Source organism: Astyanax mexicanus, chromosome 5, assembly GCF_023375975.1.
Source record: "Astyanax mexicanus isolate ESR-SI-001 chromosome 5, AstMex3_surface, whole genome shotgun sequence".
In the NCBI taxonomy this organism is placed as follows: domain Eukaryota; kingdom Metazoa; phylum Chordata; class Actinopteri; order Characiformes; family Acestrorhamphidae; genus Astyanax; species Astyanax mexicanus.
The window spans coordinates 55439201-55458745 of NC_064412.1; the positions used below are offsets into that span (position 1 = coordinate 55439201).

The 19545-nt window shown below is 36.6% G+C and overlaps 2 protein-coding genes across 2 annotated transcripts; both read right to left on the bottom strand.

Moving 5' to 3' along the window:
- Window positions 1-334: 334 nt before the first annotated feature.
- nhej1 (nonhomologous end-joining factor 1) lies at window positions 335-10175 on the bottom strand. The gene is made up of 8 exons (XM_007244187.3): window positions 10108-10175; window positions 8772-8986; window positions 8362-8580; window positions 8061-8199; window positions 7925-7983; window positions 1372-1561; window positions 1187-1272; window positions 335-574 (listed from the first exon to the last, which is right to left on the bottom strand). Exons 2-8 carry the CDS (start codon window positions 8955-8957, stop codon window positions 488-490), a joined length of 966 nt encoding a protein of 321 aa, XP_007244249.3. The 5' UTR covers window positions 8958-8986; window positions 10108-10175; the 3' UTR covers window positions 335-487.
- A 1146-nt stretch (window positions 10176-11321) lies between these two features.
- atg3 (autophagy related 3) lies at window positions 11322-18169 on the bottom strand. The gene is made up of 12 exons (XM_007244191.4): window positions 17947-18169; window positions 15667-15708; window positions 15538-15587; window positions 14982-15052; window positions 14722-14829; window positions 14468-14517; window positions 14256-14352; window positions 13907-13941; window positions 13646-13801; window positions 13402-13529; window positions 13177-13245; window positions 11322-12485 (listed from the first exon to the last, which is right to left on the bottom strand). The coding sequence occupies exons 1-12, from the start codon at window positions 18016-18018 to the stop codon at window positions 12404-12406; spliced, it is 960 nt and encodes a 319-aa protein (XP_007244253.3). The 5' UTR covers window positions 18019-18169; the 3' UTR covers window positions 11322-12403.
- Between the last annotated feature and the right edge of the window lie 1376 nt (window positions 18170-19545).

Genomic DNA, 19545 nt, shown 5'->3' on the forward strand with positions numbered 1-19545 from the left:
CTTTAGTTTTGTTATATTTGTCTAGTTTTTACGTTTATTTCAAACATGCAGAATTTGGTTTGATTCCTTTTACTGATCTGGAATTGGAAGGCAGCTTCTCCAAGTGTCCTCTAGGAGATTTTAAAGCCCTCAAAATTTCAGAATGTAAATAAATTATTTTACTGCAGAAAAAAGGGGTTTGAATCACCAACACATGTAGCCTGTATATGGCAGGTTAAGGCATGTTAACAGGAACAGCTTTTTTTGAGACAGCGACAAGAAATGCATCATACCTTGAATGCAGTCAAAGCTTTGGGATGCGATGATGTTTAATTAAACAGGATAAATTAAACAGTTTAATACAGTAAAAACAGTTTTATTTATATAAAATGATTCTTTAGGCAGTCATAATTACAACATAAAAATACTTAAAAAACACAATAAAAAGTCAGTGATTCCAAATTTCTTAAAAACTATGTGATCGTTCCTTAAGAGTTTTGTGACAGAATCATCGGAAGAGTCCCACTGCTTTCTTTTTCTTGGGGCGAACACTCGAGCGGTCTACAGGTGCAGCAGCAGGTAAGAGTGGCACAGTCTATTCAAAATATGGGGGGGAAAAAGCTGCAGTGAGTTTTAACAATAACTCAGTTTATAATCATGATTATAAACTGGGCTACTAGTACTGAACAGCATATACTCAAATACAGCTCTGGAAAAAATGAAGAAGTTTCTGAATCAGTTTCTCTGATTTTGCTATTTTGTTGAACATTGTTGTTTTATTCTCCCAAATTCCAAATACAAATATGGTCATTTAGAGCATTTATTTGCAGAAAATTAGAAATGGCTGAAATAACAAAAAAAAAAGATGCAGAGCGTTCAGAACTCAAATAATGCAAAGAAAACAAGTTCATATTCATAAAGTATTAAGAGTTCAGAAATCAATATTTGGTAGAATAATCCTGGTTTTTAATCACAGTTTAATGCATCTTTGCATCATGTTCTCCTCCACCAGTCTTACACACTGCTTTTGGATAACTTTATGCTGCTTTACTCCTGGTGTAAAACTTCAAGCAGTTCAGTTTGGTGGTTTGATGGCTTGTAATCATTTTTAATTTGGTAAAATCAAAGAAACTCATCATTTTTAAGTGGTCTTTTACTATTTTTTTCCAGAGCTGTATGTACGTAGAGGTAAAAACCAGCATCAAACCTGTTCACTGTCAGCTTCCTGAGTTTTTTCTAGCGACTGCTGGTCATTTTTTTGTTTAGACCCAGAAGAAACAGGAGGCCTCAGACCTGCAGAGCAATACAACCAATGGAAATGCTGAAGCAACATTAATGGATTTCTGGCAGAGAAATAGGATAGACAGTTCAATGTGTAATGAATGAACTGACCTGCAGGCGCACTGCCTTGGTCGTGGTTAGGTGAGATCTGTTCAGGAACAAAGCTGAAGTTGTCTGCTGAAGGAGAGACAGAGCGCTTACGCTTCTGGTTGCTTCTTACACTGTTCACAGCCACATACAGCTCTTGCAACTCAGAGTCAAATTCCAGGCAGTCCTGAAGCGCACCCATCTGAGGAAGAGTCTAAAAAAGAGCAAAAGGAGAACCCAAGAGATTATTCAGGCTGTTTATCGTTTAATGATACTAACACAAAGTTCTGGGCACTGATACCCAATGGGAGAGGGGTAATGGGCTCAGACACACAGTTCACACCCAACTTAATGATTTATGTTTCTCAAAGTGCCAAAACACTACAGATTACATATTTATTTACTCACTAAATATAAGAACATCCTATATTTAAACATCTTCTAGACATTTGAAGGTCAAGCTGTTTCTTTCACTTTAAAAAGAGGGAGAGCATGGCAGAAGTAGTCGTTGGCTAATTAGAAGAAGAACATGGCGAGCAGGAGTCTACATGGATATGTACAAAGTGGACTAGTGATAATAAGTGTTTTTATTAAATTAAAAGAAAAAAAACACACACACTACATTTGCACTCATGTGTACTGACTGACAAACCCACAGACTTTCAGATAAATGCGCACACACACCCATGTCCACTCAAACACACTCTCTTTCACAACAGAAAGAAAAAAGCTCTCTAAATTAGCTCTCCAAATATTGACTTGGTGAAATCGGTGGTCACATTCTGCTATCCGAGTGAGGGTCTCCTAAAAATACATGTCGGCCTGAGTTTACATTTATTTATTTTTATTATTTGTTGGTTTAAATTCTGTAAAAATAAATGTATGCTCTGGCTGCTTTCAGTTCCTCTTTGGGCACAGAGCAAGCAATGTGAGGAAAGAAGTCCCCAGTGAACCAGGATACTCTTTCTTTCTCTTCTGTGACTCTTCTTTTCTCTTAACTCATTTAAAACACTGTTGTTTTTTTTACCACATTGTCTGCACCTCAGCTCAGTGACACGGTCTCGAACCTATTAAGTACATACCCATTGTTACGGTCAACTAAACACTGATCCGAAAAGTCCCAAACAAGAAGGGCTGCCCCTCAGGTAATGGAACACAAACTATGTGTATAAGTTGTGAGGTGTTGTCTTATGATCAGGATTAAACACTGGCCAGTGTGCTCATGGCAAGGCATTGTGAATTATCACAGTTGAAGTGAGGAGAGTAAAAACACTCCACTGAAGTACAGCGGTATACAGGAGTTTCAGTTTAGTTCTTCAGTACCGAGACTGGAGTAACATTATTAGCATTAGCCACTAACCATGCTAAGCACTAGCTCTTTCGTCGTTCAGGGGTGAGATTTATCAGCCTGTAGCCTGCTACTAACCCTAGCTAGCACTGCTGGTGCAGCATTAGTATTAGTTTCTAACTGTTAGCTCTTTTGTCATTAGAGGCAAGTACATCGAACTGTAACCTGCACATGTGACGAATCGTTGGCTAAGATTACTCTGGGTTACTGGAACACTCAGGGTTCCTCAGTGTAGCACTGTCGGGCAGCATTTACTATTTAATACTATTACTATGCTAATGCTGCTGCACCCAGCCTTAGTGGAAATCTGGAAATCTAAGCTAACTGTGAATAAATGTAAGCACTTTACTCACCTTAATAAACATTTTTAGGTGAAAAATCTGTGTAGATTAACATTCATCGCTCTTTTGACTTTAAAAGAGTCGTTTACTTAGCTTAGCTTTAGTTAACTTAGTTATTATGTTTAAAATAGCAATCAGATTTCTAATTGATTGACTAATTGAAGATGCATTTGACTACCAAGTGTAAATACATGCAGTTAAAATCTTATTAAAATAGAATGAAGATGTCAGTCGTCACATAAAGTAACCAGATGTAAAAGGGGTCTTTTATTCCTTGTTTTTTTTTTAACCGTTTCACGATTAATTAACCAGTAAAGGTGTGAACAGAGCAGGTGTTATCAAATGCTGTGAAAAAAAAGATATGAGGCATTATACAGGCTTTTCCGGAACCATGTCATTTATTTGAAATACAACAACTAATCTAGGCAGGAAGGAGCAAATAGCTTATCTCGACACTTCAACCACTCATTAATCATTTCATCAGTATGCGTATGGACCTGTTTGTTAGGGGAGAGAATATACAGGTCAAACAAGGGTCATACGCTTAAACAAAGCAGGAAAAGATATCTGTGTATGAACGGAACATGCTGAAAATCCTTTATTTATAGTTGATAAACAACCACGGTCATTCTGCAGTGGCTGTTGAGATGTTTGTCTGAGGCTAGCTTGCCCTCACTCTCCACTCTAAAGCTAGGCGCTGGGTATGGAAGATTCCAGAAGGCTTCTGTGGACTTCGAGAAGCTAAAGGCAAATAATGTGGCCTGTAAACGGTCACAGCAACATCCTGAGCACAGCTAAACACCTTGAAACCACTAAGGTCACTTTCAGAGTAACATTGGCTGAAAAAACATAAATAATTTCACTATGGGGCATATATTGACTCAGACCATAAGATCATTAATGGCTTTATCCTACTCAATTTTAACTACATTGAAGCAGATCTGGTAATTTGAACTGAAATTATACCAGAATTTCATTATATATTATATAATTTCGTTATATATTAACATCCCAAATCAATAACTGCACTGAGCATAGCAAAATGTATGATTTATTTATTCTAGACCAAAAGAAAACAATCAGAAGACATAAATCTGTCTTCATCCTCACCACCTTCACCCCTTCTCCACTATCTATATTCTTTCTTTTCCCCCCTTTTTATACCTTAAAGCATCTCTGACAGATTCTCTACAGCAGTGTTTCTGGCCCTGATGGCATTGGTCTTGCCCTCCACATTTATTGCCCTGCTCTTTATTGCCCTCTCCCCCCAACACACCTGATTCAACTAATCAGCTCATTAACAAGTCCTTTCGGGGGGTGTTTGTAGAAGGGATAGGTGCTAAAGCTGGGACACCACTAAAATGTGCAGGAGTGGGTGCCTCTAAGACCAAGGCTGAGAAATACTGAGGTAGAGGTTTAAGACAGAAAAATAGGGAAGGATTTTAGAAATGATCAATGGAAAATATCGAACTACACTGATTAGTTCTTGTCCCATGACTTTTGAAATATCCCATTAAAATGAAAGTTGCGTGGGTTGTGTGTGCATTGATTTTTGCCAGTCGTTCGTCTGTTTGCAAAGACAATTCTAGCCAGACGCCTCCAGTCACGATTATCCTTTCAGAGCATATTTATCGGTCTATCGAAATTCGACAAAATCTGTGAACAAATTGTCAAAAAGTACAAGATTTTTACTAAGGATGCACCCAATATTTGGAAATAATTTTGCTAAAAATTGGCAAAAGAAGCACTTGTTCTTTAAAACAGAATAATTCATACTGAACAATTATTAATTTATTTTATGTCAAATTGTGCTTTGTTAATATGTCTGCTGGGAAGTTTTTAGTGTTAAATTAATATTTTTCAATAAAATAAATGTTTTTTTATTTTTTACCTTTTTAAATTGTGTTTGGTATTCGACCCAATGTCTTATATTGTGTTTGTCACAACTTCCAGAAATTTTATTGCTTGTCTATTTTTTACTGACAGCAACAAAATGCATGATCATGAAGGGCTAGCCTTGTTCCTCTGACATTCTGTGAAGTGTCGAGTCTTCAAACATCAATATCCAAAAACAGCATTTTACACTACATTTTAAAACCCGATATTTTCCAGTGTGAGCGTCTGAAAGACCAGAGAGGAAAGTGAGCACACTAATACACCCCTGCAGCTTTCAGAGAAGGAAGCTACTGTAAAGCATTTCTGTATCTTTCCTATAAAGTCACGCCTCTTTATCACAGAAGGCTGAAATTCCTCAAGTCTCCGTCATTCGACTTGCTGTCTCAGTCTGAGTCTATCTGCCAATGTTTAACATGCCGCACCTCAGTGTGGAAAGAGAAAGCTGTCACTTAGTTCTAAAAATGTTCTTAAAGCCACAGTTATTTTTACTTTTTAATTCATTATACTGTCAATAAACCCTGATGGATTGTAAATTGTGTAAATATCAAACAATATTATTTTGCAACTTCAGTTTAGCAACTCTGGAAAAACGAAGAGAGCACTTCAGTTTCTGAATCAGTTTCTCTGATTTTGCTATTTATAGGTTTAAGTTTGAGTAAAATGAACATTATTGTTTTATAACATTATTGTCATTTAGAGCATTTCTTACCAGAAAATTAGAATTTAAAATTTAAAATGAAGAAACTCGTCATTTTGTCATCTTGGAATATGGCCGTGTCATCAGGGAACAAAAAAAAATAATTGATGGAATAACCTGGTCTATATTCAGTATATTCAGGAAGTCAGCTGACCTCATTCTTTCAGCACATACTGTTGCTGAACCTAAACCTGCAGACCAAATACAGCATCAACCAACCCCACACCAACCTTCTTTGTGAAGGCCGCAGAGAGCTCACTGGAACTTGCCATGGTGATCCACTCACTTCAGTAGGAACTGTAAAAACTTTAAAATGTTCAAAAACATGAAAAGTAAATTGACATTAGTTTACTACACTGAATTGATTCACCTATTTTTACTTAGAAAATCTACAAGATGTCTCTAGCCCGGGGTGTCTAAACAGATGGAGGATGTTATTTATTATTCTAAGATTAGGAATATAAAAAGTTCAACAAAATGCAGCACTTCTGAGGGAAATACGGTATTTAGTTTGGGAACACAAATGCTGGACTGTGGTGGGGAGCAGGTTCACCCAGTGCCAAAACCCCAATGCTTTCCCAGCTCACCCAGTTTCATCTGTTCTTTTTTCCTTTAGCCCTAAAAACCGAGCGAATGCGTCACGAAGAAGCGTACGGTCAAAAAGCCTCCACACAGACCTGGACCTGATCTTTTTCTCCCTCAACCACACATACAGACACACACACCGACACACACACCACCGAAAACATGCGTCACGTCTCAAACACACCTCTCTCACAGGCTCATGTACACACACACACACACACACAAACATACACAGCACTGCACAGACCAGAGGCATGCGTCACCACTAAAGCAAACTGACAGACACTCCTTAGGACCCGAGTCACTGTGAGGTCACCTCACGCTGGACCACTCACCTATATAAGGGTGAGGAAATTAACCTGCGACCAGGCAGCTCCACACCTTCAGCAAACACAGCTATTCTTGAAAACACAGCCACGGCTGGAGGTGGAGCATCTTTCAGCACAGAGATCAAATGAACTGATGGAATTCAACACACAGGCACACAGACACAATTATTTGCTCATGGACAACCTCGATTTTTGCAGCTACGTGCAAAATCTGACACTTCTCTGAGAACTTTTTCCCAAAATGTTTATTTCAGTACTGAATCACAATATAAACAGTTCATCATTCGTATGCTGAAATCGGCATTGTATTCAGACATGCAATATCCTGGTGTCATACAGAAAAAAAAAGAAAATCAACAGAACACAATGTCCTTGATCACAATACGAACCGCATTTTCACACCAGTCTTACAGAGAGCTTGGTATGTTTGGTCGAGTGTGAAAGCTGTTTGATCTCAGAACCAATTTCTAGTCCTCCTGAAATGGGGGGTCTGGAGATTCATATCAAACACACTCTGCTGCAGAGTGCTGCATGTGTGTGGACACTATCCAGTCCCTGTGCTGCATATGGGGTTATGTGACTGGTTCTTTTTTTTTTTTAGGGATCTATTGATTATAAAGCAACTGAAATTACGAGAGCGAGCACAGAATCATATATCTGGGTGCAGAATGTATTATTTGGGATAAGTGCATATATGCCCTATTAAAGTTGTTATAGCAGACACAAAGCCAGACATATTCAGGTGAGTCACAACAGGATATACTGATTGGCCGTCTCTCCAGCCTGATACAAATGAAAGATTAAACATCAGAGTCTCCTGCTCACTATCTCAGAGCAGCTTCCTAACCTTCAGCTCCTGCTATCCACGTCTGACCAGCTGCCCACCCTCCAGGATATATAATGGAAAATGAGAGCAGTGTAAATTTGTCTTTTGCTAAAAACAGCAAAAAAGTAGAACCCTGATGTGATAATTAGGGGTGGGTAATATAGCACAATATTTCAGAGTATATTATCGTTGATATTATTGATATTATTGTGTATATTTAGCACATTTCGGACATAAGCGTTTACATGGTAATCTCCTAAATGCTGCCATTATTACTGTTATTATTACCAGGTAACAATATAATTACTTCCATTACTCTTACCATTAGTATTTTAACTGTATCAGTACACCTGAACGAAACACTGTATTTATCTGAAGGGTATGATGGCTTTTTCCTACCAGATTTCTGTGATAAAATCATACCACAATCCAAAAAAATTACTCAGTGGGTGCATCTGCGAATCCTTAAAGTTTTAGGATTTATTTATATTTAAAAAAAACAAACAAACAAAAAAAAAAACAGATTTTTTTTGGGTATAAGAAAATGCCTCTCACCTGGGTGATAAAGTTTTCTCGATATGTTTCCTCATCAAAAGGCTCGGTCTGAAGTCTGCCTGCAGTCACAGAAACACATACAGTAATATTTGGCTATATATATAATGACTATATATGATGTAGGAAAAAGCCTTACCTCTACTGAGCACGGCTCCATTCTCCTTATAATCTTGTATCTCAGCATCTTTCCTCACAAGCAGAGCAGACAGCTCCTCAACCTGCTTCTGCAGTACACGAGTCACAGCCAACAGAGGGCGCATCATCTGCCTGGACACCTTACACACAAGACAAAACAGTAAAAAAGTATATATAATTATGCATTTCAAACATACATTATAAGTTCTCATTACAAAAGTTAAAAGCTATCTCCCAGAGAGAGCAAGACTACTTAATACTCAGCATTAGGCATAAAAAAAGCCACACAACACAGATCATACCACAGCTACAGGAGCAGGGGTGCAGCGGAACTCCCAGTAGAATGGGACTCCTGCTAGCTCACTTTTCAGTTTGAGAGTTAGGTGGCTGCCATAATGTTCGAGGTGGAAGTGTGCTGTTGTGCTCTGGTCATGTGACTGTCCAGAGAGACACGGTGCGGCCACTGAGCGCAGGTGAGCAAAGAACGCCTCTACTGGAGCCTTCAGACGCTTATTTAGATCCTGAGAAAGAGACAGAGAGAAAGAGAAAGACTGAAATAAGATATTTTACAGTGCATGTGGTTGTTTGTCAAAAAATGTTAATTAAACTACTATGTAAATTGAATAATTAATAGGGCTGGGCAATATGGATCAAAACTAGTATTGCAATATTTTTTGTTCTTTTGTTTTATATTGTGTGTTAATATTGTTACCTGTGCTCGACTCTGGATGCTGTCCTTGCTCATCTCTTCCTCCCACATATTGGACAAGTCACTCAAAAGCAGTCGATACTCAGTATCACCAAAAAAAGCTTTGGCCAGCAGTTTCATATCCCCCACAGTCACTGGCACCCATGGCAATGCTGAAACAGCTAATTCAGGGTGATTCATACTCTCCATATTACTGCACGACCACCACCACAAAATTCCTGGAAAATAAATTTTACAACAGGCAAGAAGAATAAATGAATACACTGCTTTTGTTCACACAACATTTGCATATGAGGATATTAAAACAGCTTTACAAAGGGTAAATTGTAAACCTGTAAAATTGTAAATATGTAAATCACTGCCACATAGAAAAGCTCTTTACATGTTTCTGACAGAAGCAAATAACTATGTACTGAGATTCACTCTGGTAGCTTCTATATGTACAGATTTGACTTTGAAAATCACATTAAAACACGAATTTTATTATTCAGATACATTTTAATTAATTTTCCAATCCTACTGTATATTCTTCTTTATCTGAGTATATTGTAATGTTGCTGCTGGATTTATATTTCCTTCAACAGGAAGTTTGTTTGTAAAGAAGAAAGGTTGTTCGGAAAATAAGGAAGGAAGAAATAAGGAATTCAATTTCTTTGCAAGAAAATAAGGAAGAAAGAAAGGAAGGAAATTCGTTTTGAAGGAAGGAAGGGAAGAAGGATGGAAAAAAAGGAAGGAAGGGAATTTAATTAGGAAAGAAGGAATTTCATTATAAAGGAAGAAAGGAAAGAAGGAAAGCATTTCGTTCTGACAGAATGAAGGAAGGAAAGAAGGAATTTCGTTCTGAAGGTAGAAAGGAAGGATTTTTATTTGCTTGAATGGAACTGAATTAAGGAAAGAAAGAAGGAAGGAAGGAAGGAAGGAAGAGCTGGGAAAAAAGCAGCTTGTGGAGTAATATTTATTAGTACTTAGTTCATATAAAACACAAATAAATCAGTCTAAAATACTCCAGGCTTTTCTACACTCTATGATGCAGCAGAGTCGCTTCACTACAGGCTTTTTATTATTATTATTATTATTATTATTATTATTATTATTATTATTATTATTATTAATAATAATAATATTAAACAATAATAAATCAGCTGAGAGAAATCAGTTCTAATCCTCCCGAATGAGCACAACACAACAGAATACAACACATCACTGAGGGAAGAACCGAAAGCAGAAACACAAAAACATTTACACACATAATCTACAGGATATTACATTAATCAGAAATAATAAAGTGTTTTATATTAAATATTAGAGTCTGTGAGCAGCAGCAGCAGAGCTTTCCTACCCGAACCGCAGCTGCGCGCTGACCCGCCCGCTGTCCGCCGCCTATTCCGCTCCCCGCAGCCTCAACACAAAGGTTCCACCTGCGGCCCGGTTCTGTGTTTTATTTTTTATTTTATTTATTTATTTATTTTTGTATACAGTACAATCCAACAGCCTAAAATACACACAATAATAGTTCAAGTACACGTTATATACAACCAACATCACAAGAACATCAAAACCAAACCACAAATAAACAAACCTTAACAAAACAAACTGAAAAAAGTAAAGTGGGATTCAAATAAAAATGAAAAAGATTCAAAATATCGATGGATTTATGATTTTTTTTATTTTTAATTTGTCGAAAATGAGTCAATACCTGAATATAATCATTTAGGTGTGAATAAACAAAAGTTTGGAATGATGGTATATTTTTAGATAATTTAGTTTTATACAATTTACCTAAAATTATAAATAAACTTAAAATTTCCTTGTGGTCAAATGAAGTCATCAAAAATATAAAATATATATTGGAGAATAGATACTGAACCTCCTCTTGAAGTCTAAAAAAAAATAAGTGTTTAGTGTTTAATAGTGTCTAAAAAATGCAAGATTTTATATAGCAGTTCTTTTATTTTGTTATTGAAAACATTTGTACGCAAGAGTCCAAATAAGTTGAGCTGACCATTTAAAGGTTAATAAAGGTATAGATTTAAGATATAAAATTATTAGATTTTTATTTATATATATATATATATATATATATATATATATATATATATATATATATATATATATATATATATATATATATCAATGAAATAATATAACTGTGGGTTTTGTTATAAACAGGAAAACACTAATAAAAAATTATTTACTAATAAAAACAGGTGTAACCCTTTATTAGGTCTACTGTATTTTGTTTCACATGGTGTCCAGCCAGGTCTGGTGGACCCATTGCATTATGGGGCTTTTAATTAAAAAAAGAAATTACTCAGCAGATGTTTACTAACTAAAATATTGTTTATATACTGAAACTAAGTGACCCACCAGTGGAATCAGCAGCATTTTATGAATAAATTTAGAGACCTGTAACCTACAGGTCTACAAATGCAATAAATAGATAAAACCTCAAAATCAGTGTTAACAAAACCATACTGTGCTCAAAGAGCATTTTGGATGTTGATATTAAATATAACCATTCTAAAAGAGAATAAAGAAAAGCAGAGACAACGCTGAATTATTTATTTTACTTTATTTACAGATAGAAGCACCCAAATGGAGACACACTGCAACATTTACTATCACATACCTGTTGATACAAAGGCCTGACCTGATTATCTGTGCCCATGTTTAAATTATAACCCAACTAATAAAGAAATTAACAAAAAAAAAAAAAAGTATGGGTACGGGACTAATTTTGAGACTGCAAGAAAGGACACCTTTACAATTAGTTTTTTTTATTCATATAATTCACATTATTTAAAAATGTACACACAAGAACAATGAAACATGGTCAAACCTTACATATCTGGGAAATCATGTCGCACTGTATCTCTGTGTCTGAAAAAGCCACTGCTGCTGTGCTGCTGGACGTTTCAGTGACTTCGCTGCATAAGCATTTTACTGTAAGTCTACGGAATATAAATATTAGATGTCCGAGTTCTTACATACATTACGGAGGCTTTGCTATGAACTATAGGGTTCAGGATATTAAATAAAAGTGGAAGTTAAATGAAAGAACCTTATACCAGACTTACAGCAGGTCGACACTACAACAGTCTGAAGCCCAAACAGCTCACACATTCAAAGAGCGAAGCATTAAGACAATCTGGCATAAAAGTTATACTGTTTTACAAGAGTCAACAAATTCAACATATCCAACACCAGTTTTTTGTACACCCAGTCAGAAGCTACAAATACAGAAGGAATGCTGGTTAGACCAGTAATGCAATTTTTTATGTTATATATATTTTTTATAATAGATCATTTGTATTACTGTTTAAATCAATATGAATATAAATACTTTCAGCATGAAGACAGCATCAGCAGCACAGTGAGATCCATATACGGGAAATGAGTAAGTTTGCCATTTTGAAGCTGGAGAATAGTGAGAATAGTGTAGGTACCAGACTTCCTTCAGATCCTTTCCTCATGCAAAGTAGGATATTTCATACAATATGTAACATTCCTTAAGTATTTCTCAGGACCTGTGCATGTGTGTTTCTAGCTCAGTGTCTGCACACAGCAAACAGCCTTCCTTCACCACAACTCTCAAAGCCTTGAAGACGCAGCTGTAATCCTGGTGAGCTCGAACATTACATAGTAAAGTGCCTTGTGTAATCGTATTCTATTGTTGGAATGACAGCTTGAACAAATTTCAAGAAAATCAGAAGATACCTAGTGACAGTTAAGGAAAAATGAATTAATTATTGGTTTACTTTCATTCTATCTGTTAAATACACATTTATACATAGCCTGTAATCCATAGGTTTCATTTCATACCAACACAGAGCTAAATCTGACATGATGGTGGTGTGTTAGCGTGTGTTGCATTGGCAGGAGTGGATCAGACAAAGCAGTGCTGATGGAGTTTTAGGGAGATTGGAGATTAGGGTGCGCTATGGGTTTTAAACAGTGTTTTAATAAGCTTCTTGTGCACTTTTAAAGTCATTAATGCCTCATTTTAAATGTAAGCACTCTCCATATTTTACCAATGAGGTGTGGAGCTACTTTAAACCTGGATAACGGTGTAAAAAGTGATTTATCTACAGGGGCAAGTGGATGTCCTGAAGCAGCCATTGTAGAGGGCTGGGCAAAAAGCACAAAATTACTGGATCTCAGAAAAATGCGGGAGAACGGAGGTGGGCTTTTTTTCCTGCAACCAAGGAAAAAATTTACTTTTAACTACAATAAACTGAGATGAACATCTAATATTAACAATTACAAAACACCCTGGCATGTACAACACTTCCCTACTGCTGACCACGTAAAATCGCCTTAAGTCTCTCCTGGTTTTAATGTTATTTCTGATCTGTGTATATATATATACAAAGACATTCTGTGCTTTTTCTGTTTTAACAAAGGATACATATGAACCCCGAGCTCTCCTCCACCTTCTGCCACTGTCTCAATGATCTTCTTCATGACCTCAGCATGCCTGTGTGAAGATCAGGTGTGACATCGTCATGTACCAATGCAGTAAAGCTCACTTTCCTGACTGACTGACAGAAATGTAAATGTATGTATTGCTATTCTCTTAGTCTCTAGTCTTTCACATTCTAATTGAAAACTGGAGTGTTATATATTTCAGTACCTGCATGGATGCACAGAGCACATGGCAGGAGGTGGCAGGTGTGGGTGGTTCTCAATGGTAACAGTTTTTTTCACATGATCTTGGCTGATGTCTTCATACATTTGATCCACAGTAAGAGGCTGTCTTTCCTGAGAATCAGCACATAGAAATAAAACAATGGTAAATGCACTGAATTAAAACAAATTACAATTCAAGTGAAGTTTATGTGATACATTTTGAAGCAGTCTCCATATATAAGCCGAACCTCATCATATCCAAAAAGCCACAGCCTGGGAGTTTGATAGTATTTATCATAAGTGATGTAAAGGTCGTAGGTTCTCGTCTGTAGGATGGCATCTTCTCCGCCTGCCTCAGCCTTGCATTTGTTTGTATCTGCGATTTTACTCGTGTCAAGTGTGGCCTGTACAAATGAAATAAAGCAACAAACAAATTAACTAAGTGAACGAATGAATCAACATTATTATGTAGGGAATAAAATGTTTGCAAATGTTGGTCTAAAATGTACCTCATCTGTTTCCAAAAGTCCACTTTCTTCATATTCTGAAATATGAAGATTTACATTCAATTATCAAATTAAATTAGTATTACTCAAGAATTGGTCTTTTTTGCTCCTGGCCCTCTCCTATTGGTGGGTAGTATCATGTACTCTTATATCACTGGATTAAATACAAATATGAGGTATGAGCTTCCGTTCTACACATGCATTTGTTGACGAACTAAGAACTAAGTGTTTAGTTTGCTTTTCTTAGTCATGCCTTTTAGTCATAATCACAGCCTAAGCTTACATCTTTAGAACAAACCCTAATTATCATCATTTTCCATGCTGTCTTATTCTGAATCACAAAACTATGTACCTTCCATATCTGCTGCTTCTCCTTCATCATCGTCATCATCATCGCCATTATTGTCACCATTTCCACTTCTCATACGCACGTTCATATTCATATTGTCCTTCAAAAGAAGAGAAACACACAGTAAGCACTGGTGATATCCAATGGCAATAACTAACAAATGCTTAACCAATAAATCTCAAGTCTTAAATTACATTGCTTTATATTAGTCTTACTTTGTTATCCAATGAGATTTCCCGAACTGCTTCCGTCATTCCTGTTACACCTGGCAAAATAATTTACAGGTAAAGTTTTATATAAACATTTTGGATTTGATCATCAACAAGAGAGAAATCACATCCACTTTCAAGCGAAGAGGCCCCAAACACATAATCCTCAGGTCAGTGCAGAGTTCTTTAGCTTCCATGGGACATTGGCATGTTAGTGTATACACTCCTCACACACATGATTTAATTAGAACGTGTCTCACCAGAGTTATGATAGGTGTCGACCCATCCCCCATCTCCATCGTCTTCTTCTATAATGGCTTCCAGTTCATCAGAGTACTCCATTTGTTTACAGCGCTTGTAACATGGAACTGAGAAAACCCAGAAAATTAAATCAAAACATTTTCCCATGCTATTTTTTTTTTTACCATAATCATATGCAAAAAACAACAAATCAAAAAAAGTCATTCTAATTCAGTTCATATATATTTTCATAAATCCAATAACAAGACTGGTGTCTTACCATTTCGTGTTAATAGGAACTGCTTGTCGTGGGGCAAATATGGCTTCACTTTTGTATCTTCTCCAGATGCCCTACAAGTGAACATATTCCAGTTAATTATGAGCTATTTACTGATTTAGAGTTTTTGAAGGCAACCCCTAAATCTACATTCTGAAACAGGAGCAACAAGCAAACAGTTGCAGAAGTTTCTCACTCAATGCCTGACTAAAACAGCTTTTTAGTCTCACACACACAAAATAACACATGTATCTAAAGTGCAGCAGGTTTAAAAAAAAACAGCTATTTATAAACTATTTTGTGCAAGATTTCTTTTGAATCAATTTTATTTAATATATTAAATCTACTCCATTAATTTACCAGGACTGGTAATACTCTCTATTAACAAATGTATAGTAAGGTTTTGTGCTTAATTTATCAAATAAAAAAAGGATTTAATAAAACTAGACTAAAATTACCATTGCAATATTCCTAAACCAAAAGGCATGCATACAACCATATTACATGAATATTTACCCTAATAGTGTGTACCTTGTATGTGTTTGTTCGAAAAACTTACCATTTCCATGTGGGGCAATGATGAACCAAGTGGTCTCCGGCAGCAACAAACTGGACAAAGACACACATTCAATTAAACATTTGCAATTTATTATTACATGATAGAACAAATATAACACTCAATATTTACCTCTTCAGGAGTTATAACTCCTGTTTCCTTAAATTTGGATTCCTGTAACGAAACAAGAGGCACAATGAATCAACATCACTGCATAAATAAATCACAGAGTAATACATAGGTAAACATTTCAGTTTATCTAACAAACAGGAAAAGACAGTGGTAACAAAAAACAACACTTAAACAATATGTCTTAAACATGCACTCAATCATACACACATCCAAGGAAAAAGGCTTGTCATTCATCTATTCATTTTCTTTTGAGAGGGTTATAATAATTAAAACATATACCGCTTTTCCTATTAGTTTTAAGACTTAAGAATCTGTACAAGTGAGGGGATCTTAAGTGAAGGTATAATTTGGACAAGACCCATTAATGTGATGCAAAGTGGAAATGGCTTATCACAGCACTACAACTGCTATGCCGGGCACTTAAAGCGCACTCCTGGAGAGCTCTGTCAAGATAACAGCAGTATAACAGCGCTGTAAGCTCTGTGGCTTGCAGTTTCCAATGTGATTTTGAATTATTTAGCCGTTTATATATTTCTGTCAAATCTAGTGGCTAGAACAAGTATGAGTGAGAAAGTAGCTAAAACTAACATCACAGACTTAGCTAAAGATCACCCAAGTGATTAAATAATTCCAAGTTATAACCAGTGTATTTTTATTAATAACTTTGTTAAGCCTAGTAATTAGATACAAATACTGTTACAGCATTTTAGGCCAGAAGGGTAGGTGATACAAAACCCCTTTTTATCTGCAGTAAAATAAGCTATATACACTCTGAAAGCTTTGATGGTGTTGGAGACTCTCATACAGGACACTTGGAGACACTGCCTGTCCACTCCCTACTCCACTGAGAAATATGAGGAATCAACACCAAAATCTTGGTGTAAAAAGAGAGGAACAGGTTAGTCAGCTACCTCAGTCTGTCAACAACTAGAATTTTAGTTAGGTTAGTTAGCTAAACCCAGCTAGCATTAGCCATCAAATTTATCTATCTAGCCTAGCTAGTTATCTAACTTGGTTGTCAAGGAATGTTGTTGCTCTTCTAATGAGCAGTTCGGCAGTTCAGTGCTCAAAAACATGATATGCCCGTTTCAGTTTAATGGAACAGTGTATGCTTCTATATTTCACTTCTACTTACAGGAAAGGAGAATAAAATACAAATGTATGTATTTGTAATGAAGCTAAATTTATCTTAAAGAGGAGCAGGTTAGTTAGCTACCTCCGCTTGTCTTAGCTATTAGCTGTTGTTAGCTATTTATCTAACAACATTTTCTGTCAAGAAATGTTGTTGCCATTTAATGTTGTAGTGTATGATTCTGAATTTCACCAAAATATATTCTAATTTCGGCTCCAGCCTGCAGGAGCATTTAGACATCCATGTTATTTTCTCCCTGTGTCTGCGTGGGTTTCCTCCGGGGACTCTGGTTTCCTGTCACAGTCCAAAAACATGGAGATCAGGTAAAATTGGATATTTTAAATAATTGACCAGAAATCTGCTGTATGAATGTGTGTATGACTGTATGCCCAGATATGGATTGGCATTGGGTCAGCTCCTCAGTGGCCAATGCAGTCCTACAGGTGGACGGTCGTTTCCGGTTGAGAGTACACTGTGCGTGATTGGCTGCCGCTTTTTTACAGGTGTGTGTGGAATGTAATTGTAAGCGTATTTGAGTACAACTGTAAGTAAGTAAACTTTAGCTACGTTTTCCTTCAAAAGAATCATCATCATCATCATCATCAAAAGAGGAACATGTTAGTTAGCTAGCTAGCTATCTCAGCTTGCAAACCACAAAAACTTTAGCTAGCTAACTAGTTAGGTTAGTTATCTTGCCAGCTACATTGGTTGTCAATGAACGTTGTTGCCATTATCAGAGCAGTTTGGCTTGTCTCAGTTAAATGTTGCAGTATATGCTTCTGTATTTCACTTCTACTAGCAAGTAGAAGAGAATAAAATATAGTTTAGTTAGGAAACACACGCCTGTATTTGGATAATGTACCTACAACTATCTGGTTAAAAGAGGAACCTGTTAGTTAGCTAGCTAACAGTTAGCTATCTCCGCTTGTCAATCACTAAAACCTTAGTTAGCTAGCTAAGCTGTTTATCTCTTATTGCTCAAGACATGTTGTTGCCATTATAAAAGAGTCTAACGTTGCAGGGTATGCTTCTGTATTTCACTAAAATATACTCTAATTGCAGCTGCAGCCTGCAGAAGCATTTCGCTGTCTGTACTAACGCTAGTTTAGCTGTAGCTTGTACTGAGCGTGGATCTCGCCTCGGCTTACCTTCAGCACTGGAGTGAGGAACTCAGCCACTCCCAGAGCCGTTCCCTTCACTGAGTTAATCACGTTCTGCATGCTGACCGGACCCGAGCCGAATACTGGAACCCCTCAGCGAATAAACCCGCTCTGATTTCACTCAGCGGATCCAGGAGAAAAGCTCAGCACTGTTTACTGACTTCTCCACCATCCAGCTCCACACAGCCCTCACCACATGACCCTCATCATCTGACCCGCTCTTCCGCCTCCAAATCTCGCGATAACTCATGCGAGAGCTACAGTACCAGTCAAAACATTGGACACACCATAAGTTAATTTTTTTTTTCATTATTTAAAAAGAAAGTCTGCATTGTAGATTAATATTAAAGTCACCCAGAATATGAAGAAAAACATGTGGGATTATTTATTAAATAAACCAGAATATGTTTTATGCTTTTCATCCTATAAAGTAGCTCCTCTTGCTTAGATGACAGCTTTTCACATCTCTGCTGGATTTTCTCAGTCAGCTTTATGAGGTAGAGTCACCTGGAATTTAGGCTTTCAGTTAACAGCTGTGCTGAACTCATCAAGAGTTAATTACCTGAATTTCTTGTCTTTTAATGTGTTTGAGAGCATCAGTTAAAGTAAAGTAGTGAAGAGGTAGAGTTACTTGAGTAATGTTCTAATTCATATTATGGCAAAAACTACTCAACTAAGTAAAGAAAAAAATACTTTAAAAAATAAAGGTCTCATCAGGACTACCTCTCATCAGGACTGCCCCAGGAAAGGAAGAGCAAGAGGTTCCCCTGTTGCACAGGCTCAGAAACCACAAGTTAACAGCTCCCCAGGTAAGAGTACCTAAATGCTTCACAGAGTATTTTGGTTTGTTTAACACTTTTAAGTTACAATGTAGAAAACAAATAAAAACACTGTCTGCAGAAATACAGTACAAATAGCAAGTTATAAGAATAGATTACAAACAAAATACACAGATTTAATATAAGTAAATTTTAATACAAACAATACATATAAAACCGTAATGTTGAATCAACGTTAAATCAACATAAAATCAATGTGCACAAATAGATTAAATCTGACGTCGGAGATCAACATTGTTTCAATGCATAGAAAGGATGGAAGACATGAAAAATTTATGTTGTTTCCACATGATTTTGCTATCAAATAGAACAGATAATCCATGCAAGCATAATCAGATTTCACATTAGATGTTACACAAGACAACCACAGTGACCATACTTGTGCTGGAAGTACAGATGGAATTTAGGCTCTGCTCTTAACTGATTCATGCTGTAAACACACACATACACCCCAGAGAGCACACACACTCAGTGACACACTCAGTGATATACAGTGAGCACACATGCCCAATAGTGAGCAACAAACTCTAGCAGAGTTGCTGTTTCTGACCCATTTCTGCTTATTGAGTATTAATTAAATTCATGTTATAATCAGTGTTGATGATTTTTCCCATTTTCACTGTGATATTATAACTTAAGTTAATTGGACAGTCAGACATCTAGATTAAACAAAGTTATTTATTGCCAGGTCTCTAGAATCAGGTCACCACATGGATTCCCAAGTTCCTGTTTAGAGATAAGTGAGGAC

Excerpts from the sequence above, each read along its gene's own strand:
- nhej1 (XM_007244187.3), bottom strand. The coding sequence starts at position 8,957 with ATGGAGAGTATGAATCACCCTGAATTAGCTGTTTCAGCATTGCCATGG. Across the intron at positions 8,200-8,361 it reads CCCCTGCTCCTGTAGCTGTG|GTGTCCAGGCAGATGATGCG; the intron begins GTATGATCTGTG and ends CTTGTGTGTAAG. Across the intron at positions 575-1,186 it reads AGGAAGCTGACAGTGAACAG|ACTGTGCCACTCTTACCTGC; the intron begins GTTTGATGCTGG and ends TATTTTGAATAG.
- atg3 (XM_007244191.4), bottom strand. The coding sequence starts at position 18,018 with ATGCAGAACGTGATTAACTCAGTGAAGGGAACGGCTCTGGGAGTGGCT. Across the intron at positions 13,942-14,255 it reads AGAAGCAGCAGATATGGAAG|AATATGAAGAAAGTGGACTT; the intron begins GTACATAGTTTT and ends TTCATATTTCAG. Across the intron at positions 13,246-13,401 it reads TGCTCTGTGCATCCATGCAG|GCATGCTGAGGTCATGAAGA; the intron begins GTACTGAAATAT and ends ATCTTCACACAG.